A 24506-nucleotide genomic window follows, 5' to 3' on the forward strand; every position below is an offset into this window, starting at 1 on the left:
TCCAAATGCGTGATTAGGTAGATGATTTGCAGCAGCCACTACTCAGTTTTTGGCCACAGGGAACCTCAGATGAGAGAATTACTCACTTAAACGAACAAGTGCATGGAAATGTTCTTCTCTCACCACTTCAGTGGAAAGAATTTGTCGTAATAGCATCGTAAATTTTGCACCTGTTGCTAATCATGGCGCGCTAGATATATACAATAATATCACATTTTCTGTCCCCATTTCACTGTGGTTTTTGACAAAGCATTCTCTTTCACCATTTGTTGTATTGCTGATGGGGTTTATCGTAAATATATTAATATCCCAATTAATAGAGGAAAAAATATTCATCTGCACAACGTAGTCCTCGTGAATTTGAGGAGAGCTCGATACTTGGACATTCAGAGATTTTTCTGGCCTTCACTCGGCTGCAGAGTTTTCTTTGGGGCGATGAAAGTATGAGGTGTGGTATTTCACAGCTGCCGGAGTCAGAACTCTGAGACATGTCTAAGAGCTCAGGCTTCCCTTTGCTGTGTGAAGATCTGTTAAGAAACAATCCTTGCATAGTTCTGCCTTCACCCTAACAAACAGTGAAGCACACCCTCATGTGACACAATATAAACAAAGATGTTTAAAGCTCAGATGAGGAATTTGTGCTCTCAGAGATCTGCTGAGACTGAGTCTCAACTAGCAGAATGATCTGTTTTTTGGTCCTTCAGGGGGTCAGATTTAATAACCACAACCTGGCCTTTTTACACCTACTCACTGAGGTTGTTGTGTCCAAGTGATGGGATAATGAGCGAGAGGAAAAAACACATTAACGGAGCATCTATAGGGGGTCGGTTCGATCAGGGGGCCACAGTGAAGAGGGGGTGAACACCTGGAAGGGAGTTCTCAGTATTGTCACATGCAGTACACTTCACCTTTAAATACTTAAGAATGAATAAAGTTTAATAATTATGCAAGTACGGCAACGTCGATCCTACTTCTGAAGGTTACCAGTTCGAACCCCTTTCCTGCTTTAGTATCAGTGATAAAGGTGCTTAGCTTGAATTGATACAGTAAGAATGCCCTCCTATATATATGGGTAAATGATTGTCATTTTAATCATATAATATTCTAAGTTGCCTTGAACAAAGGTCTCTAGTAAAGTTTAATAATGGAGAATTAAGAAAACACAGCTGAGATTAAACTATTTTTGTATTTTACAAAAACAGTTTTAACATCTCGGGGGGCGCGGTGGTGCAGTGGGTTGGACTGGGTCCTGCTCTCCAGTGGGTTTGGGGTTCGAGTCCCGCTTGGGGTGCCTTGCGGCGGACTGGCGTCCCGTCCTGGGTGTGTTCCCTCCCCCTCCGGCCTTACGCCCTGTGTTGCCGGGTAGGCTCCGGTTCCCTGTGACCCTGTCTGGGACAAGAGGTTCTGAAAATGTGTGTGTGTGTGTTTTAACATCTCATAGTATTAACTACTGTCCACAATATTAACTACGCTTATTGGTTATTTTTGTGAAATATTGTGCTGTACCTGTATATCCAATATTTTTGTATTGGCACAAATGGTTAGTGGTTTTTTTTAATAGCATATTAACAAAATTATGAATGCTATGATCAAAAAGTTTTTCAAGAATGAAATGTGGCATTATTCTTAAACAGAATAAAATGTGTATAATAATAATAGTAATAAGTTGTAAGACGTTTTGACTACCACTGCTAAATCCTGCCCTGGAAATAGTAATCTATGCAGGTTTTTTTTTTTTTTTTTTTTTGGAGGTGGGTGAGAGGTGGGAGGGGTGGTCTTAACTTCTGCCTGATTATAGGCCAGTGGTAGATCAGTGACTTTTGAACATGAGACCACCCAGCTAGAGAACAGTCCTCATTTCACTGCATAAAAGAGCAGTACTAACTGTGTCTGGGAAACTATTGTGACCCAAAACATCAAATGTGGTAGTGTGCAGTTGTATTTTGAGCTGTTCAGCACATAATTACTACTCTTGTGCTAATATTTACAAGAAATAAAACACAGATATATTTATAAAGACCGTCCTAATACAGACTAAATTATACATTGTGTAGAAATATCTGTGTTCTCCATGTCACAAGGTCCTGTCCTCCAAAGAATGTGCGATCCTCCCAGAATCGCAGTCGTGTACCTCAGGAAATCTCTTGTGACCATTTCAAGTTGAAACATTTCTAAATGTCTTATAGCACCTTATAGTCTTTTTGGGGGGGGATTCAGTGCACATTTTGACTTTTGTCATTCTGTCTGAAATGCTCCAGATACTTCAGTCATTTTGGTCACAGTAATACCTCCTCACTTTTTTTTTCTTTCCAGGAAGCAAGCAGATGATCTGCTTTGGTACCATTGTTATTGTGGTTAATCTGTATTAACATTGGCCTCTGTGTGAATAGTTACTTTGCATTGAGTGACAATCTCTGTGGACTTTGTAAAACAAGATTGCCCTGTCATCTCTGCAGTCACTTCATTTTAAAAGCGATCCATTTATTAGGAGGAGTATTTTTCTCCCCCTCTTCTCATGGGCAATTTTCTGTTTTCCTCTCCTCAGTTGCCAGTTGGCTTAGCTAATAAAAAGCTACATCTTTCATCATAATTACTGAAAATGCTGTATCTTTTGCATCTTTGTACTGTGTTTTCTGGAATGTTGTTCCTTGTTGTGTGGCACATACTTGGGCCAGTAGGTGGCATAGTGGTTAGAGCGGCATCATGCGATGTAATGACCTTGGTTAAAATCATGTGTCCTGCTGTAGTGCTCTTGAATCAATACAGTAAGGAATTACCAGTTGTATAAATGGGTAAATAATTTCAAGCAGCTTCATGTACAAGGCTAACATTGTAAGCCACTTTGCAGAAAATTGTCAGCTAAATGAATAAATAATAGTAGTACAGTAATCTTTTTTCAATTTGTGATCTTAGCGTGATTAAAAGGCATCCTTTAATTGTGGCCATCAGGCTGGCTTGATTTGTCCAGTACTGTAGAGAAATAACACTACAGTAGTGTATGTAAATGTAGAGTTGTGACGAGATACAAGCAAAATGCTTTACGGGAAACTGTACTTGAAGGAAAAAGAAACAGTAAGCAAACATTCTACTGGCCTTAAAACAAAAATAAATTTAATTTCTTAAGCAAATTTCTCCAACTGTCTTGACATAGGAGAATTTCTCAGGGCGGTGCTGTGGTATGCATCTTACTTGTTCTTGCCAGGAATAGCAGTCTGTGTTACTGATTATTTTAAAAAAAAAAAAAAAAAAAAAATGCAGGATTGACAGTTGAGCAATTCCTTTGCATGTCTCCTGCACGGTACATGTCAATCTAACAGCTGCAGTCGGAGGGACCGTTCGACCGCTCCCTCGGTGAAACCGCACGATGCTTACGCCTCGGGAGTGTGACCCCTGTCCCGGCCGGCTGCCCGACCATCCTCACCAAGGCCTGAAGGGCCCCTCGACTCGTGGGTCGTGGAAAGGGCCCGGTGCGCAGAACGAAAAGAGGAATAGCCAGCACTAATTAGAAAGGCGATGTCAACTTCTATAATAAGCTGTTTCTTCTGCGTGAACCTTACTTAGGGTATTAAATTAAAGGGAGCCTTGATCGCTGGGTCGTGTTGAGGCGGTGCCAGCCTTTCCGAATGCCCACCACGGAGAGTCTTTTTGCTGGCGGCGGCAGAGAACAGGCCATCTTTCAAAAGCAGAGTAGGCGGATCCATCCTGCGGCTTCACGCCGCAAGCTCAAATGACATGCCACTCGTCTATTTTTGTGCGTTTCGGTGCAGAGCCGTTTTGGAGGAGCGATCCCGGGACACACCCCCATCGCACTCCACCCCACCCCACCCTGTCTGTACCTTGTGGCTGTTTCCGCACAATTCCTCGCATTCCGGTCGCGCATTTCCTGTGCTAAAGCTGCTTCGGCTTGGCTGTGGGGTGGCGGCCCTCTTGGCGCAACGCCCGCCCTTAAACGTACAGGTGGAAACATAAACACGGTGACCACATTTTGCTCAAGGCCCACTTCTCTGCACAGACATTGCGTAATGAAAGGAAGTGAAGGTGGTCTTTAAGATCCTTAAGCTCCATAGCTCCAGGGCTACATTTACGTGACACACACTTCAAGACACACCATCGCTCCTTTCACTTTACGTTTCAGGCATTTTAGCCATTTCAGTATTTGCGCCCTGCGACACGTTCCAGCGTTTTCGGGAATATTTTCCTGTTCGGAATTACAGAGCATCTCCAGCCAGTTTACACTTCCTTCCCCGCGATGCGCCCAAACTATTTATATAGCTAGCGTTTGGTGTTTGACCACTAGCAAACAACATGGCCCCATGTTGCAGTTGGGATGCCTCCAGTACAACAAACCCAAGTGACTGATGGAAACCAGAAGACTCATTAATGACCATCTGCTCCCACGGAATTCCGCTTATGCCACCTTGACACAGAGCACTGCTGCAGATATCTTTAAACACTCTGAGGCTAATGAAAAAGGATTAATGACATATATTTATATATAAATAGACACACCGCATATACAGTATGAGGGTAAGTCAAATGGTATCTGCAATATTTCCAGTTCTCTTCTTCTTTATATATTGTGAATACTTTTGCTTTTTTTTTTTTTTTTTACGTGTGAATACATACATATGTGCAACAAAGTGCAGAGAATGTGGAGGGGTCTGAGTACTTTGTGAAGGTCCTGTGTAAACATAAAAATACCATGCTGTCTCAGAGGTCTATGGGGAGTTCCTTGGATTTCATGCCTGGGTTTTTACTCTGCTGTGCACAGTGCACTGTGGGAACTTATAATTGCAGCTGTATGCCTTTCTAAATCATGTCCAGCCCAATGAATTTGCCACAGGTGAACTACAGTCAAGTTCCAGAAACATCCCAAAGACGATCAAAAGAAACGGGATCCATCTGAGCTCAATTTGGGCTGTCATAGTAAAGGGTCTCAATACTTATGTCAAGTAGAGATTTCTGTTTTTTATCTTGGAAAAATTGCAAAATATTCTAAAAACATGTTTTCACTTCATTATGGGGTTTTGTGTGTAGATTAATGGCAAAACAAAAAAAAAAAAACTGTGTACTCAGTGTTGAACAACACAGTGTAAAAAAGTGGAGGGGTGTGAATACTTTCTGAAGGGACTGTGTATACAAATGGAAAAGGGTTAACATAATACAGAATATGAAGTAATGAAGTGATTAATATACTATATATGTATGCATTTGTATATTCCTTTAGCCCAAATCCTTTCTCTTTTGCAGCACATAACTCCTATTTGGAGGTGCAGTATGAGGCCCTCAGCCATCAACAAGACCCCTGTGCCTGTGAGAGACCCTTAGGCCACTGTCCAGACATGCAGAGAATAAGGAATGCATTAAACAGACATTTAATTACGGTGGCGGAATATGCAGTTTTCCAGAACGGTCACGGTCACCAGGATGTTGCCCTCGTCCCAACTCTGATTTTATTTTTGTAAACAGCCTCAGTTTGTCCTCACTGTGGTATCTTCTTCAGGTCATCGCATTATGCCGAGCTGTAAAACCCAAAGCCAAACCATTTCTGAAGATTGTATTGCTCTGCATTGTATTGCTCTATTGCTATGTTGTGTTGGCTTGGAGAGCTCTAGACTCTTTGGAGATGTTTATGTCTCGTTCTGTGCGTGTGAGAATAAAATGCACGTTGTAGGTCCCGAATTGCAGAGGTGAAATACTTTTTGCTTCCACTGGTTGTTTGGCCGGAAGCGGCTCCTCCGCCAGAGCTCTGCTGATGAACAGAGCAGATTTGACCAAAACAGCAGGCCTTCATATCATGTAACTGAATTCTCATACTGAAGCATCCACACATCCCTCAATTTAATAATGTTAACTTTATATGCAGTATATATAACATATTTTTTTCATTTTTATTCATGGAGCTAATACCTTTGTCCAAGGTGTCTTATAATGTTACGGCTGTTACAATGTTATGGCTATATACTAATTTACTTACCAGCAATTTACCTTTTTATACAGATGGGTGTTTTTTTTCCCCATATCAGTTCAGGGTAAGTACCTTAATTAAGAGTACTACAGCAGGAAGGGGGTACCCAATCAATTCCGTAATTAGCGCCCTACGCCCCAGCCGGACTGCTATGCTCCTCTTCCACTGGCCACTTGGTTGGTCTCATGCGTAAGAGGTCGAAAATCAAAAACCTGAAACATCTCTTTCAGACCCTCTTCTCTCCTGATCTCCTGTCTAGTCCATAAACGTGTACTGCATTATTTGATTAAAATAATTTCTTTGTACCAATTATATGCATATATATGATACCCTTGTGATGCATGCTGGTTACTGAACTAATTGACTGCGGTTTGAGAATTGCGTGTCTGCTTCCAAATCGCTCTTCCTGTTTTTGGAACGTACTTTTGTTTTCTCAGTGTTGTACATTGCTTTGGAGAGAAGCTTCTACATGAATAATTGTAAATGTACCCAATGACATGCCCAGTAGCGTACCAAGATTGGTATGTATGTGCAACAGTAAATCCACATGGCACCTACACATCCTACCATTTCGTTCAATTGAGAACAGAATTAAAACATTATGTTGCTGCCAAATGAGAAGCTTCCTTAATTTCTCATTTGTTTATCGTCATGTCCAGCAGGTAGCTAATTGGTTAGGCCTATCGCCTTGCACTCAAAAGACCCGCATTCATATCCCGCCTCTAGCTGTAGTACACTTGATCAAGGTAATTACCATGAATTAATAAAGTAAAAGCACTGCAAGCAGCTTAGCTCAAACGTAACGTTAAAAGTCGCTTTCTGGGAAAATTGGATAAATAATTAAAAAAATTTGATCTTAGCTGCAAAAATAGTAAAATGACACGCAGACAGGAAAGGACTGTGCTCTGAAAATGTGTCCAAAGTATGACTGCTGTGTCCTGGGAGTACTTTGCAAAGACTGTTTCAAAGACTCTTTCCAGGCTACACATCGCACTGTAGCAGCGCCAACTCTCTTCTACACCACCGCCTTATCTTATTAAACAGGAAAATGTGTGCTAATTCCATACACACTGGACTGAGAAATAAATAAACCCTAAATTGATAAAATCTGCATTGCCTGGCAGCTTTTCATATCGTCTTCCAGCATTATTTGGCTCCCAGTTTGAATCTTGCTTTATGGCACGACCTTGTTTTTACAGCTGTTTTGCCAGTTATTTTCTGTGTGGCTGGATTTCAAAGCAGGGGCATGAACATGCATGTAGATGCTCTGGGTTGATGTGAAAAGCGAAGCTGTAAATACCCTTCAACTGAGCAGGGAGAAGCGTTTGCCTTTATTTTATCATCCAATAATATTTTCCTGCTGTCTGCCTGATGCCAAGGATAGCGCAGCTGACCCAGCCGTAATGTTTGGATGCTGAAGGACCCAGCCGTGCACGTGTGATGCATAAGTGAATATAGGTTAAAGAAAAGAAAGTAGTTAAAGGTATTCCCCTATGGCTCCACTCGCTTCAAATATATGAATTCTTCACGCTTATGGGAAATGTGATATTTTCTGAGTATTTCAGACTCATTCAGTATAGAAAGTATTACGCTGTGGAGACATTTATTTATTTATTTATTTATTTTTTTTATCGTCAAGTGAGCCATTGAAACCTTAAGTTACTAAATCCACAAAGTTTTGAATTGGTCCTGTTGTTTGTGTGCATTTAATGGTCTGTGACTTGTGTCTTGTTTGTTTTTGAAGGCAGCTGCTTCTTATATGAATTTTATTTTGTGACTCTGAAGTTGAAAGGACCTTTAGCAGAAGAACGTCTCCTTTTCAGTAATCACCGTCTTGGTCTGTTTTTGCATAGTTTTACAAGGTGCAGTACATATTCAGCTTTTCGCTCCATCTGAACTCGTTTGTTACTGTTTCACTTAGGAAAGAAATCTCTGAATTATTTACCGAAGATCTTGTGAAAATCACTATGTAGTCATACAATTGTGCAAATAATTACAATTTTCTTTTTAATTTTTAAGACCAACAGTACATTTTCTCTAATAATGGTGCATTATTTCCTCATACTTCTCCGAAAATTTTGGTGAATTAGTCATTTTGTTTTGTGTATTGAAATTACTGCTACATTTTCTGTAAAATATTTATCTTCCTATCAGGCATATTAGGGATTGTCCCTTCCTCCCACATGCAGGCTCAGGGTGATCTTGGCTCTGGACAATCTGGGCTTATGAAGACATCCCCAACATGTACATATTGCTTCCCAATGACAGAGTCCACGGAGGACAAGAGGCCAAGCATTCTTGGCAGTTACCAGGCAACTTCCGTACTCCACAATGTCCAGGAACATCGGGACAATTTATTTAAACAGAAAGCCACTTTGTCCCTCATCGGTCTTTGCACAGATTGAGACAACGGAGCACTCAGCAGGATTTGAGTGGTCCTGATTGTGCGTAAGTGCATCCTGTTGGTCATGCTCTAGTCCTGGTAATTTCAGCGTATGATACATCTCCGGGCCAGCAGCTTGGCTGATGGGATAAGATGGCGATGCTGTGCAACATAGATTTTTGATGGTCTGGTGTCCTGTAATCAGCGTCAGCTTAATGACCACATTTTTGACAGCTATTGCTGCAAAAAAGGCAAGTTGTTTCCTGGGCTACGGTGTGCCGAGGGCGTTCGCTTACCAACCTGTGCGGTGTGAGCTCCTTTTTCAACAATAATTAAAGTAGTAATATAATTTGCTTTCACTGATGACAATATACATTGAAGTGCTTTTAATGCGAACAGCAATTTGGAAGAAACTGAAATTTACTGTAATTACTGTTTATTGTAATCTGCATAAAACGGGAAGTCTTTTCTTTTTGTTATTATCAGTATTATCTGGCACCTTTGTCCAAGGTGATTAACAGTGTTAGACTTGTATAATTACAATTTTATATAAATATAGATTTTTTTACCGTATCAGTTCGGGTTGAGTACCTTGATCAAGGACGCTGCAGCAGGAGGTGAAATTCAAACCCAGGTCCTTTGGCTACAGGAGGCCAGTTCTAATCACTACGCCACCTGCTGCCCCCAAATTTTAGTGCTTGTGATAACTTGTTTATGTGGAGAAGTGCCCTGAAGGGACAGTGTCTTGAGAGATCTTGGCCTGCCGGTCATGTCTGATCTGCATGTTTAGGCAATGCAATATTTTCCCATTACAAGCTCAACCAAGCGCACAACAGTTATGTTGGAAGGCGACTTACACTTTAGATTTTTTGAACATCACAGCACAAAAACAGGATATGTCTTTTAAGCATAATTGCCCGTTTCCAGGAACGATTACATAAAAACAGAACCCTGTTGCGTGAGCCGTTTGCCAGATGGATGGGAACGTCGGTTATGATAAATGAGAGACTCAATTCCAGAAGACACGGCCCAGGAAACTGAATGACGACTGGAGGTTAAAGCGCTGCTTCCGTTGTTCGAAAAGTGGGCTCACTGTTCGTGGAGGTCAAAGTGTAACTAGCAAATAATGGGAACGTGGGTCAGGAGAGAATGAAGAGTGGAAGGTACTGATCCTGCTGACAGCTTGTTTTCTGCTGTTACTCTACAGATTTTGAGTTTCGTCTGCTTTTTGCTGAGGGAAGCAGCTATTGCTGCTGTTAGAGCTGTTTCTTTGGAGCCAAAGGACCTGGGTTTGAATTCCACCTCCTACTGTAGTACCCATGACCAGGGTCCTTACCCTGAACTGATACAATGCAAGTACAATAAAATTTACTCAGTCATATAAATGGGAAGATCATTACAAGCAGCTTAGTAGGAAAAAACCTGGCATAGGTTACTCTGGGGGAAAAAGTGTAAGTTAAATGAATAAACAATAATCATGACGATGTGCTGAACTACTTTTGTGTTCAGCTGGTGGTTTTTCCCTTTAATGCTGCTGTCCTTTGTCTTTCAACTTCAGTAAAGCCGTTGTGAATGCGTGCAATAAACAGGTGTCCTTACACATTCATATAAACATATTGAGGGTTTTTTTTTATTTAAAATTTAATAGCTTCTATACATTTTTGTTTCTGACATATTTGTGTTATTACATTTACATGTATTTATTTAGCAGACGCTTTTCTCCAAAGCGACATACATCTCGCAGGAAAATACAATGTGTACATTATATTAGGAGGAAGAGAGGCATAGTTGCAGACGTGTGATTCTTAAGCACAGTTTGTTATATTCCACCGTATGAACCCCCATGTACATCACAAAGACCTTTCTTAAATGTAGAGAGATTCAGCAGTTCTGAGTGACATACTGCATATTGACAATAACTATATACAACTATACGTTATAGCAGCATTTGCTGTATATAAACAGCTGTTTGAGTGGACCTTAAAGTATTAAGAGATATTAAGAATAATGGGAAATGTTCAGTGTTGTACTCTTACAACGGGGAAGTGCGGCAGGTTTGGCCAGTGCCCGCTGTGTGGTGGGTCTGGGGTTCGAGTCCTGCTTGGGGTGCCTTGCGGCGGACTGGCGTCCCGTCCAGGGTGTGTCCCCTTCCCCTTCGCCCTTGCGCCCTGTTTTGCCGGGTTGGATCTGGCTCACCGTGACCCCACTTGGGACAAGCGGTTATAGACATTGGTTGGTTGGTTGTGCTCTTACACCTAATATAATTATAAAAATATCACTGATGTTTATTAGCGTCAAAGGTTTATAAAAATGTATTCCGTTTTCATACAACGAGCTTGTTATTCGGTACAACAGCACCGTATCCGTTATGCGGTCATTTTACTAACACGACGAACGGGTGGGAAAAGTTAATATGACGAGTCACCGTCGCTGTTGTATCATATCAGTCAGTTCAGGTTATTAAACAGTGCAGGACAACACAGTTGCTGCACTGTTTTGAGGCTACGTCATACACAGGTGCAGAACAGTTCAGCGAGGGAGAGAATGAAAGATAATAAAGTGGCAATAAAATTAATAACAGAAAGGCCGCTGTCCCTGTTGCTTTATTTCAGTCGGCGGCCGTTAGAGAAAACCGGTCGGCCCGAGGTAAACGTAGGCGATGCGCCGCTAAACGGAGCGAAGGGGAACGTTTATGAAGCGCATAAAACGCACACTGCGCTCCACGCCTACAGCGGAAAAGGAGCCTTTTAATAGCTTGTGTGTCTTTTTCTTTTTCCGCTGTTTTAAGAATTCGAAAACGGAGCACTCGGCGGTGAAGCACCTTCTCAGAAGAGAAGCGCGGGGTTTAAAATGAACAGCAACTTTGTTGAAAACACAAAAAGATTTTAAAAAATAAGGTGGTAAAATAACCGAACACTTTGCCTCCCTGCCTTGTTAGTACCATGATCTCCTGACACGGAAAACTTTGAAGGTTGTTTCTTCAGATTACATTTACATTCATTCATTTAGCTGATGCTTTTCTCCAAAGTGACTTACAGTGTTAATCTACCTACAGTTATTTTCCCATTTATACAGCTGGGTGATTTTACTAGAGTAGGGTAAGAAAGTACTTTACTCAAGGGTACTACAGCTCGAGGTGGGGATCGAACCTGCAACCTTTGGGTCCAAAGGCAGTAGCGCTAACAGTAACTCTAAGTGGTTATTGGTCATTTACAGATGCGTGTATTATTAATATGTTGGTGTTGTCATGGTCATACATAAAATACCTTTTATTTTTGTATTTTGAGACAGCTTTCGTCCTGGAATTGTTTTCTTTCCATTAAACATAAAATTCCACCCCCCTCCCATTTTTGTTAAACAAGGTGGTTTCAGGGAACAAATGAAGCCCATTATGTGACGAACGGCCGTATAATAAATTTAAACACACCTATAGATAAATGTATGTGAAATGTATCCGAGAAAATGAGACGTTTCTGCCGGCACTCATTTTACTTAAACGTTTTTAAAGCTTTGCCTTCTTCTAACTTATACTTACCAAATTACCAATTTCATAAAGCAAATGAAATGGTTTGCGCTAAGTATATGTTTATGAAATTCCAGACTGTCAATCCAGCGCCAAAGGAAAATCTCAGCACATGTTACGGCTGTCTGGTTCCTGTTTTGTTTTGATTCAAGCATGTCAGTGAGGAGTCACTTTTGCCCTGTGCTGTTTTTGCATCATCTGTGTGCAGCCTGTGCTCTTCCTTCTTATTTTATTCAGCAGTCTGATACTTTTAATATACTTGCATAATATTTCCAAAATTGAATGGAGTTTCACTAATGGTAAGTTTCTGTTACGGAGGTCGGTTTCAAATGATCCTTAAATGTGTAGAAGCTTTTTATCATCATCATCATCATCGTCAGTATCATATCACAAGTACAGGGTGAAACGGGGTACAAAGGTGTCGTGTTTAAAGTACTACACTATATAAGGACACCAACGCAGTAAATACTGTAAGTTCTAACTTAGCTGGAAGTAATGCTGGTGTTGTAAAGCTTTTTTTATAGTGAATATTTCACTTTATTTTTGTACCCAACTGTTTATTGTGCACTTAAATAGATTGTATTATAGGTGTTTTATTGTAAAGTTGGATCGTACGGTGGAATGTAACAAAAAAACTGCGCTTAGAATCACGCGTCTGCCTCTGAGTCTCTTTTTCTGTTGATGTAATGCACTCGTATTTTTCTGCGAGATGTACGTCACTTTGGAGAAAAGTGTCTGCTAAATGAATAAATGTAAATGTAAAGTTTAAGGGGGGCGCGGTGGCGCAGTGGGTTGAACCGGGTCCTGCTCTCCAGTGGGTCTGGGGTTCGAGTCCCGCTTGGGGTGCCTTGCGACGGACTGGCGTCCCATCCTGGGTGTGTCCCCTCCCCCTCCGGCCTTACGCCCTGTGTTGCCGGGTAGGCTCCGGTTCCCCGTGACCCCATATGGGACAAGCGGTTCTGAAGGTGTGTGTGTGTGTGTGTGTGTGTGTGTGTGTGTGTGTGTGTGTGTGTGTGTGTGTGTGTGTGTGTGTGTGTGTGTGTGTGTGTGTGTGTAAAGTTTAAGCTTGACTCTTTTTTTTCTTTTGGATTTCCCTTAAAGTTATATATTTGCGTATTCAACTTCCCCGTATGGATTTTTTTGCCATCTCTTTTTGCAGGAGAATCTACTTTTGTCGACGATCATGGACCCTATCCCCCTAGAGTAAGTGTTTTTTTTTTATTTCTACTACACCTCTCTATTTGTGGCTAGCACAGCGACCGCTTTCAAGCATTCCAGTCCTTCCCATGTCGAGCACACGCAAGTGTTGGGTAACCTGGGAAGACGGTTGAGGGCCTGGAGGCCAAGGACAGGAGGACGTCTAACAGTTAAACCGTGTGTTGACATAATGAAATTGGGCAGGCGATGTCTTTTGTGGTGCGTGACCGCGGACCCCTCTGACGAGGCGGCTGTCCGCGGCATCCCGCTCCAGGTGCTGCCGTTCCCCAGCCAGGTGGTCTACAACCGGGTGGGAAAGTGCGGCAGCCGGACGGTGGTCCTTCTGCTCCGCGTCCTGGCCGAGCGCCACCAGTTCACCCTGGTATCATCGGACATCCACAACAAGACTAGACTCTCGAAGCACGAGCAGGTGAGCGGGCTGCCGCTTGGAAGGGGGGTGGGACTGCTCTCACCCGGGTCCTCTTTTCGGAGAATGCCCGGGCTGCGTCACGTTGATGGCACTTCCTGCAGATACGCAGCGAGAAATCCGTGTTGCTCAAGCTGTTTCTCACATGAATTAGGCGACAAATCCTTAAATACCGAAAGCTGGGAAGGATCGAATCATTGTGATCCATTGCTCATGGTTATTATAACAGTTCGAGCAACAGACAGGAGGGAACGTTTAATAAATAAAAAAAAAAAAAAAAGCTCCAAGGGGATTAGCTGTCAGCATAAAGGACGTGACTGGACACGGCAGAGCTCTCCAGGGTGGTTTTCGATGGAGACGCAACTATCTGTCATCTGTACTTAGTGTCTTATGACTAATCGAAGTGCTAATGAAGTAAATGTATGATTACCGGTTAACTGAACATACGGATAATTCTGTGTAAATGCAGCCGGTACGAATGTGAGCAAGGTAAACACCTTGAGACTTGGAAGTGAGGCGTGCAGGGATCCGCAGAGCTGAAGGCGAATTGTCCGTGCGCTTCGCACTTCGCGTTCTCAGCGCTTTCCAGAGGAACAGGAAGTTCACGGAGCAGGCATCGCCCGGACCCTAAACTCGCACTTCCTGCGCCGAGCGTCCTCGCTGCCGCTGCCCTCGGGTGTTACCGCAGCCTTTTCTGCTATCGACACCCCCCCTCCCCCTTTCCACCCAAGGAGACCAAATGGTTTCTGTCCATTTATTTTGCCCTTGTGCTCGAGAGAAGCCACCCTACGCATTTCGACAGCTCTCTGCTCGGAAAGCCTAGGGCGGCAAATCCGCCGGGAATTCTGGACGGCCGATCGACGACTCCCCGCCCCACCCCCCGCTCCCAGCGCCGCTTTCGGCCCATTCATCGCGACCCAGAACTGCTGACAAGCCGGGCCTTGTGTCCCTGACACCGTCTGCTCACGCAATCACAATCGAGGCGGGGAAGGGGGGACTAATTTCATTAGACACTGCTGGGAGTAAACAATGGGCCAATTGCGTGGCCCCGCACGTTGGACAAGGACTATGGGGATCGGGCCCGGTCCGGGCCGTGGAAATTTACCAGCGCTGGCAGGAACGGAGAGCTGTCCCAACTGGCGACACAGACCTGTTACTGTACCTGTCAGTAGAGCTGCGCTCCCGTTTAATGGCCTCTTTCACACGTTGACAAAATCCGGTATTCACAACATTTTGCCGCGAATCTATTTGAATAAGCGTCTAGTTACAGTCGTCATTTATAGTTAATGTATGTCGATTAAATAACCGAAGAATACACAGAGCCGCAGGCACATGCTTTTTTAGCGGTTTTCATGGGGCTGACGTCAAACCGTTTTTTTTTTTTTTTTTTTTTTTTTTTGGTAAAATGAAGCCCAGAGGTCAAACCTTCAAGTGAAATATAATGTATGCATAATGAGATAATATTAATAACTCGCATAGCAGTGTTTACCCTCTCCACATGTTTGTGTGGGTTTTCGCTGGGTGCTCTGGTTTTCTCCCACACTCCAAAGACATTTGTTTTAGGTGAATTGGTGACTCTTGTCTTTAGCGTGTGTGTGTGCGTGAATGTACATGTGCGATTGCTCTGCGATGGGCTCGTGTCCCATCTAAAGTGCACCCTACTTAGTACCCTGTGTTTTTAGGATAGGCTCCAGACCACCGCAACCCTGCACCGAGTAGTTGATGACTTTGGTGTTCTTGCTTTTCAGGTGGGCCTGATGAGAAATATCAGCAACCTTCCAAAACCATTCCTGTTCACCCGGCACGTGCACTTTCTTAACTTCTCAAGGTACAGTTCCCAGATGTCCATGCCTCTGCAGTCCTGTGACAAGCTATGGCCTGTAGAGACTTTGATGTGAGCCACAATGTGGACCTTTGAGTGAAATCTGTATCTGATGTCACTGTTAAGCGTCATTTAAAAATACAGAAAGGACACGTGTGTTGTCATGACTGAAAAGATAAGCGTGATTTCCCCCCCCCCCACCTCACTCACAGGTTTAGAATAGAACAGCCTGTGTACATCAACATCATCAGGGATCCCATAAGCCGCTTCCTGTCCAACTACTTCTTCCGCCGTTTCGGAGACTGGCGAGGAGAGCAGAACCACCTCATCCGGACTCCTGGAATGAAAGATTTCGAGAGATATCTCGTGAGACCTATTTTCCTCCCAATTACTCTTTCATTTCATGCCAAACACCCTGCAGCATTGCTTTTTTTTTTACTTCATATCTTTTACCTCACAATACATTTTTCAGATTAAGCTGCCCTGCCTCTACAAGTTTGCAGGCTTTCTGGAATATTAATGCCTTTTCCCTAAATTTCAGGGCATCTTAGTGGTTCAGAATTGGGCTCTGGTCACTGCAGAGGAATCATTTTCTTTCTCACATAATGTGATCGAACATTACATTTCCGCTTTACCTTGATGCTTTGTGTTATTTTTGTTATTGTTACCTTTACAAAAGTAGCATAGTTTTAAGCAATATTTTAGTGAATATTTTATTATATAGATAGTCCTCGACTTAACATACGTGGCTTAGAACCACGCGGACTTACAGCGGCTGTAAATTAACCTTATTTTTAATACTGTTAAGTACCATGAGGTCTAAGGACAATTGCTCCTTCTGCTGTACGATACCACTGGCTGGTAGTTTTGCCACAAGGTGCCATAATTCTTATTGTCTGTCTGTGTCAGTGTTCGGGTGTCTTAACAGCAACTGCAGTTTGTTTGCAAGAAATATTTTTTTTTTAAAATGGCTAGCACACTAATAGTACATGATGTTAGCAACAGTTTTTGTAAATAATTTCCTGTACTGTATTTATTTTATTCTATTTCTATAGGTATTTTTATAGAGATTATATTGTACTGCACTTGACATGCATAATGTGTGAAATTAGGAAAAAAATATGACAAAGCCCAGTTATACAATGTAACATTCATGCTTATTAATTGCTTATTACTCATATGCAGTAATGTAGTAAAAGGGGATTTCGACAAATGATGAAGTGGACTTAGGACAGGACTCTCTTCCCGGATTGACGCCTGTACTGTATTTTAAATAGATTTTGGACATTTACTGGCTAAAATTTAGTGAACTCAAAAGAATAGAAAGAGGAAGTTGCGCATGGATCAGTTTAGCTGTCTTTGAGCTTCATGAACATCTAAGGCTGAAGCTTCTTGTATTTTTGTATTCATCTCCTGCGCTTTTTAAAACCAACGGATTTTACCGCATCAAAAGTACGTTTATTTAAAAAACTTCCATCTAATGCACGTTTAGTGCCAAACTTAGATCCAGCACAGCCGAAAACCGTGATCGTCTAACCCTCAGTACAGACGCAAGCTCTTCGGTAGAGCGTAACCCTGACACGTGAATTATGTGTTCGACAGGCGTTCGCTCTTAAGGGTCGCGGCTCTTTAAATCCAGCGGCAGGCAGAGCTGGCTGGCCTGCGAAGCGGCCCGTGGCTCCGTGCGGCCACCGAGCGAGCCTCCCGCAGCAGAGCGGTGCGAACGTCGAATCGAACCCTCATAACCGCCCTCGTGAATAGCGATAGATGATACTGCGTGTTTTTCCAGCTCCGGTCCCAGTTGCCACCGGTGCACAAAGTCCAGGCACAAGTGGAAATGATTAAAAGCAGCGTTTGAACATCTGTCTGTATGGCCTGGTTAAAGCAGCTTACACAGACACAAATCACACACACATTTGCAGAGCTTTCTGCGGTGCATTGTGCCAGTTACCCTGCTTATTGTCAGGATATTATGATGCCTATAAAGCTGTAATTTTGGAGGCAGAATACATGTAGAAGTCATTCGATAACCGCTTTTATTTCTCTCGGGTGTTTCATTCCAGTTATACGAAAACATATATTGCAGTTCACAATTTCCTGAACTAACCAATTAGCTTTGTTTGGGTGCCTAGCAGACTAACTGCGCTTGTATGACTTGCGCCGACAAGCGACAGTCTGCACAGCTCTTTACGAGCGTTCTGCAAATGACAGGATCCATCGCAGACGTTTTTAAGCACAAAGGACGACTCGAATTAAGGGATATAACTCAAACTGCAGAATATATGATTTAGTTCACACTGAGGCCAGTGTGACACACACAGATGAAGGAGGGCCAAGGTGGCAGCCCGCCAGGGTGAATGTTGTTTATAATTTACTTTGTGTCGCTGCGGGCCCTGCTCTCGGCATGCGGGGTGGGGGCGTAGTGTATAAATAAGAACGGCGGTTCGGTAGTCGCGTCTGTAGCCGTCTGCACGGAGCTGCGAGCTGAGGTCTGGGGCTTTGGCGCATTTTAGCGTCACATCTCTGCTCGTTCCCCGTGGCGCCTTCGCCGGTGCCTTTTATTGCATCGCTCATTACGGCCCAGGCGGGATGTCGGCCGTGCGAGAAAAGTTTTTTTTTTTTTTAAACATCCCGAATGCGCGTGTGTTTCCAAACAGAGAGCGATGCACACGTTGGACCACAAGTGTCCTCCGGTGAGTCCAGCTGCTCCGCAAAGCTGGCTGCAGCAGAGGGGCCCCTAGGCGAGCGGAGCTGGGCGCCGGGCCATCTGGTCCTCCTCCACGGGGCACTTCCTGTTTGACAGCTACACACCTCCCGTTTTCCTTGAAGGCTAGTTCCACGCACACGTAGCGAGAGCAGAAGGCTGATTAAGCCCGATATCCCGTCCTGTCAGGAAATTAAAGCGAAGCGGTAAATGCTCCATGCTGCCCTGCGTCTTTCGTCACTGCGGTGCGAAACGTCAACGCGCTCCAGCGAGACCGGCAGCGCTTTGCTAATGGAGGAAATGCTCTCTTACTTTACTGGCGAAGATGATGAAGATCCTCGAGGGCATTAGGTACCGGGCTGCTCGGCACTGTTGCCTTGCAATCGAAGGGCCCGGGTTCGAATTGTCCAGTTGCACTCCCGCTGTAGTAGCCCTCCCCCGATCAAGGGTTAGGGTTGGACAAAATAGCAGAAGCACCACATGAAGGAGGAGTGTAACCTTTAAATTTACTAAATGCCCTTTACAAAAAGCAGCTGCAAAGGTCAGTCATATTAGGCTGATTTCCAGTTAGCAGTGTGTGTCACATGTAACACACACACACACACACACACAGCTGACAGTCAGCACTTTGGGAGATGGTGTTTTTCAGCAACATGAGGAAACTGAGTTCCGAGGAGAACAAATAGTTGTGGAAGAGTCTCAAAAATAAGGAGAGCATATGTCAAACATGGATAAACCACGTTGGCAAAGAGGAACGGTGGTCATAATCACCAGGATTATTAAGATCGATCAAACTGTGTGTCTACAAAGCTTATTAGTCACCTTGTAGGTCACCCTGGACAAAGGCTTCAGCTAAATAATGGTTAATAATAATCATAGTTCCACAGTTTATGTATTAAATAGTACGGTAGCACCTTGGTATAAACTCTTCTCACTGTCATTTATAACATGTGATGTCTTTTTCTCTCTGTTCTGTGCTGTCGTTGCAAGAACATACGCAAGCTGTGTCTGTATTATTACTTAACTCAGAGCCCTGCTATAAAAACAACTTCCGAAGTTCCCTCTTGCTGCTGAGTCGAGGGCGACCCAAACCGAGCGAAATGGCGCAGGGGAAACGGTCGCGATAAAGGGCTCGGAGGGGAGGGCAACTCTTGGTACACCATCACACGCCTGTCATTACCGGGCACCCCCACATTCCTGTTCTGCTGACTCGGGGCTAAAGGGAACCACCATCGGTGAGTCACTGCTACGTTCCCGCCTGTCACAGTTCCAGTTCCTGGAGATGAAATTAGTAGACGTGAGCAAAACATGATTTTCTCTACATTCGCTTAGTTGTCAGTGTATTTTTATCTCACGCTCTCATTTCCTTTCACATTTGACACGCAGTGTCAGATGACAGTAGAGACGGGTGCCTCGCCGCACCTGAGCTGTGGGTTTCGATCCGGCTTCGAATCGCACTCAGTCTGTGTGGGTTTACTCCGGGTGCTCTGGTTTCCTCCCACAGTCCAAAGACATGTTTCGGGTGACCTGGAAAAACGGTGCTGTAACACACTGTATCCCGAAAACAGAAGCGGAGCGACCCTGCAAACCTGCTCGGTCTTTATTCCTCTACAAAGAGTTATAAATACAGCATCTTGATGCTGTGAGGTAAATGTACGACCGCTTAGTCTGTACTCTGTTTTACTGATCTATTGGCACTTTGTCGTTATCTAACATTTGTAGCTGCAGCGAGCCGAGCAGTCGGTCTTGGCGGGCGATAAGCTTCTAAACTGACCACAGTGTGTGTGGGTCTGGGTTTTGTCTCCCCTCGCTGAGAGGGACCTTGTGTTCGGTGTGTCGAAGGTCCAGGGGAGCTCTGCGTCTCCTCCTCCCCTCCACGCTTATTGTGCAAACGCTGCGGTTCGTTTCGCAGTCATTCGGGTGTCCTCTGCCAGACGATACGAGTGAAGGTCACAAGTGAACTGCGCCACCAAGTGACATCAGTGTGGAATTACAGAGATGAACCTTCTTCATCTTTGTACTAGCGGTCGCACATCTGGGATATAAGGGCTCCAGCAAAGTGTGTAATTTTTGTGGTGACGCTGGTGCGATGGTGTGTGCGTGCATATCTGATGGGACGTGGTGTCTTGTTGGTCTCGCGCTGCAGGGAACTGGAGGACGTGTTCACTCACCAAGTGACTCCAGTGGCACTGGGGAAAAGCAGCTCAGACTGGGTTCATATGGAACAATTTCTTCCTTTTACTGTAGTTTCTTTTCTAAAGGTCTTAACTGAGAATCCACCCATCGCTTTAGTGGGAGAAATGAGTGCATAATACACTCTGTGTGTGTGTGTGTGTGTGTGTGTGTGTGTGTGTGTGTGTGTGTGTAGTATACATTATGGAGAGTTGTCCATATTCTATATAGAGTCGCCATGAGTTGACATCGACTCAACGGCACCAAACAACAACAACATACAGAATATTATATATATGTAATATACATACATCGATCAGCCAAAACATTAAAACCACTTGACAGGTGAAGTGATAACATTGATTATCTCGTTACAATGGCACCTGTCAAGGGGTGGGATATATTAGGCAGCAAGTGAACAGTCAGTTCTTGAATTTGATGTGTTGGAATCAGGAAAAATGGGTAAGTGGGAGGATCTGAGCAACTTTGCCAAGGACTAAATTGTGAAGGCCAGAAGAGTGGGTCAGAGCATCTCCAAAACGGCAGGCCTTGTAGGGTGTTCCAGGTATGCAGTGGTTAGTACCCACCAAAAGTGGACAACCGGTGAACCGGCAACAGGGTCATGGGCGCCCGAGGCTCATTGACGTGCGTGGGGAGCGAAGGCTAGCCCGTCTGGTCCGATCCCACAGAAAAGCTACTGTAGCACAAATTGCTGAAAACCTTAATGCTGGCCATGATAGAAAGGTGTCATAACACACAAGTGCGTCACAATTTGCTGCGTATGGGGCTGCGTAGCCGCAGACCAGTCAAGAGTGCCCGTGTTGACCCCTGTTCGCCGCCGAAAGTGCCTACAATGGGGACGTGAGCATCAGAAGTGGACCCTGGAGCAATGGAAGAAGGTGGCCTGGTCTCATGAATCACGTTTTCTTTTAGATCATGTGTACGGCCGGGGGCGTGAGTCGTCTACCTGGGGAAGAGATGGCAGCAGGATGCACTACTGGAAGAAGGCAAGCTGGTGGAGGCAGTGTGATGCTCTGGCCAATGTTCTGCTGGGAAACATTGGGTCCTGGCACTCGTGGATGTTACTTTGACACGTACCACCTACCTAAAGACTGTTGCAGACCACCCACGCCGCTTCATGGCAACGGTATTCCCTAATGGTAGTGGCCTCTTTCAGCAGGATAATGAGCTCCGCCACACTGCAAAAATTGTTCAGGAATAGTTTGAGGAACATGACAAAGAGTTCAAGGTGTTGACTTGGCCTCCAAATTTCCCAGGTCTCAATCCGATCGAGCATCTGTGGGATGTGCTGGAAAAACAAGTGCGATCCATGGAGACCCCACCTCGCAACTTACAGGACTTAAAGGATCTGCTGCTAACGTCTTGGTGCCAGATACCACAGAACACCTTCAGAGGTCTTGTGGAGTCCTTGCCTTGGTGGGTCAGAGCCGTTTTGTTAGCACAAGGGGGACCTGCACAATTGGGCAGGTGGTTTTAATCTTTTGGCTGATCAGTGTATATGTATAATATAGTAATAATAATGTATAATAATAATATATTTAATATACTAATATATAAAATGTGTTTGTTGTAATACATGTAATATAGGTGCATTTTATATATATATATAATGTGTGTCTGTGTGTATATATACAGTATATATATAGTGTGTGGTGCACGTTTGTTTACTCTGGGTTGTACATCGCTTTGGAGGAAAGTATCTGCTAAAGGAATAAAGCAAAATGCAAAGAGTATTAATTAGTGTACAGTTTGGGTACAAATAGGCATTGGATGAAAATGACAAAGTGCTCAAGGAGCTGGAAACATGCTCATGGTGGCCACACTTTTCGAGAATCAGCACTTTCCCTGAACCCGGGACGCTACTCTTGGATGTACTTCAACGGTTGGACCTTTAAGAGTCTCTAAATATAACCGAGAGGCTTTTGCACCACTCGTTTCAGCACCTTCCTTTTACTGAAAGGGCATTTTGACAAAGCGCAGATGCTCAACGCGTAGAGGAAACCGAGGAACTGATGTCGAAAGTGCTTCTCCCAGCCGTACTTGTGTCAGAGAGCAGACGACGGTGCGGCATTAACACCTGCTGAAGTGCAGCGGCGTTACCGTCACTGGCTGAGATGTAAGAAAAGTTTACCGAAACGTTAATCTGGTTCAAAGACACATCGCTGTATGGAAACTACTGCAGTAGTGATCCTTTGTGCGAGACTCGACCTGCAGGTTTACAGGACGCACGAAATCCATCCAGAACGTTCCAGAATTCCAGAGTCACGTCTTCCAGCTGTTGTTTACATAGCCCTTAGTTCACTTGGTTTGTTTCAGTTCATGTGTATCATTTTTTTAAATTTTCTTTCCCCCCAGGGAGGACTGCTCACCTTTTTTTTTCCCTTCAGCAGCACACTGTGAATTGTACCGCAGTACTGTTACCATGTTCCATTTGCATGGTGGTAAATAGTGGAAAACAAACTTTTTTTCAACAGTGTCCCTGAAAATTTAATTGGCTACTTTTATTCAGCATTTTTGTGATTGGAATTTTAGTATTATAATTACCAGACTTAATAATAATAACACCACCACTACTAGTGAGGAAGGAAATCATTCGAGTGAAAACAGCTTTTGTTTGCTTTGTTTCGACTGTTCCAGCAGAAGAGTGCAGGAAGTGGACGCGATTAATCCAATGCGGCACAGCGAAGTACACAAGTAATTTTCAGTAACTGCAGGAATCCCATGTTTTTACACTTGCATCTGAGAGAATGCAGTAGAGGACGGTTTAGGCTTTCTTTCAGAGTTCCACTCCCAGTTGTGTACGTGTGAAAAGCTGACTGGCTCACGTCCTCCTCCTTTTTTTTCTTCCCCCCCCGCCTCTCCTAGGACATCAACGTTTGTATTCTGGAGAATTACCCAGAATGTTCCAATCCCCGACTCTTCTACATCATTCCCTATTTCTGTGGGCAGCATCCGCAGTGCCGGTAGGCTCTTCTCCACATGCATGCAGGAAGTAAGACATACTGTGTGTATATATATATTATATAGCAGTATGAAAGGTTGAGATCCATATCCTCACAGTTTTTAATGAGTTCCCCACTTGGGAAGTGATCACTTTGCAGCTGGGCCTGCGCTTTATGTCATGTTCAAGAGGCCTTGGCCCGATTCCTGCCCAGCGAGCGCACGACTAAAGAGCACAGGAGGGGGAGAGACTGCACTAGACCGCTTCCCCTCACCGCTCTTTATATGAACGTACCCATGATGCAGAGAACCCGGCGTCTGGGCCTTGGAACGAGCCAAGAAGAACGTCTTGGAGAACTACCTTCTGGTGGGGATCCTGGAGGAGCTGGAAGATGTGCTCCTGTTGCTGGAACGTCTTCTGCCACACTTCTTCTCAGACGTGCTGAGCATCTACAAAAGCCCAGGTGACGCATTCTATTTCAGCGGGGGTCGTGTTTCTAAGGCTGAATTCGCTGTTCTTTGAGGTGTCTAATGCCCTTGATGTAAAATGTAAGTGTCAAAAGCAAAGAATTCATTCACTATCAACAAGCACTTGTCTGCTGGTAGTGTACTGATTAGAGCTGCTGCCTTGGGACCCAAAGGTCACAGGTTTAAATCCCACCTCCAGCTGAAGTACCCTTTAGCAAGGTATTTACCCTAAATTGCTCTACTAAAATTACCAAACTGTAAAATGGGTAAATAATGGTAGGTACATTACCATTGTAAGTTGCTTTGGAGAAAAGCGGCAAATAAATGTAGTGTACGTGTCCTAATGCAGGGTTGTGGTGGTCCGGAGCCTATCCCTGAAGCATACAGTGTGACGAAAGGTACAACCTGGACTGGACTACAGGGTGCGCGCACACAAAAAGAAAAATAGTAAGAGTAATAATGTTACGCTTGTTGTTAACTTCAAAAATTCCAATATGTTCAGATGTTGTCATTTGGTTCATAGCAAAACTCAGATCAGTAATGACCGCAATGTCGCAAAACTGTACTCTTAACTGCTTTCCATTTTACGTTTGCATGTATTCATTTAGCAGATGCTTTTCTCCAAAGCGACGTACAGCTCATGGAAAATACAATTTGTGCTTTACATTAGGAGACAGAGACACAGCTGCAGATGTGACTCTTAAGTGCAGTTTGTTTCCTTCACCATATGCACTGATGTTCATGTTTTCTGGAAACATCCTGAGAAAAACGTGTCGATTTCACCGATGTATCACTAAGGAGTGTCTGATTACTGGGAACGGTGGAGAAAGTGCAGTCATGCTCACTCAGCTCACACCGCAGCCCTGTGGAAATTATGTTGT

General features: G+C 43.9%; 1 protein-coding gene across 1 annotated transcript in view; it reads left to right on the top strand.

The window, feature by feature from the left end:
* The window catches only part of LOC108941892 (uronyl 2-sulfotransferase), a 35144-nt gene that overhangs the window by 7660 nt on the left and 2978 nt on the right, over nt 1-24506 (top strand). Inside the window, exons 2-7 of the mRNA XM_029258333.1 lie at nt 13034-13077; nt 13346-13501; nt 15247-15326; nt 15533-15686; nt 23083-23180; nt 23464-23621. Coding sequence (XP_029114166.1) covers nt 13034-13077; nt 13346-13501; nt 15247-15326; nt 15533-15686; nt 23083-23180; nt 23464-23621 — 690 coding nt within the window. The remainder of the gene's footprint in view (nt 1-13033; nt 13078-13345; nt 13502-15246; nt 15327-15532; nt 15687-23082; nt 23181-23463; nt 23622-24506) is intronic.

This window comes from Scleropages formosus, chromosome 15, assembly GCF_900964775.1.
Source record: "Scleropages formosus chromosome 15, fSclFor1.1, whole genome shotgun sequence".
Classification (NCBI taxonomy): Eukaryota; Metazoa; Chordata; class Actinopteri; order Osteoglossiformes; family Osteoglossidae; genus Scleropages; species Scleropages formosus.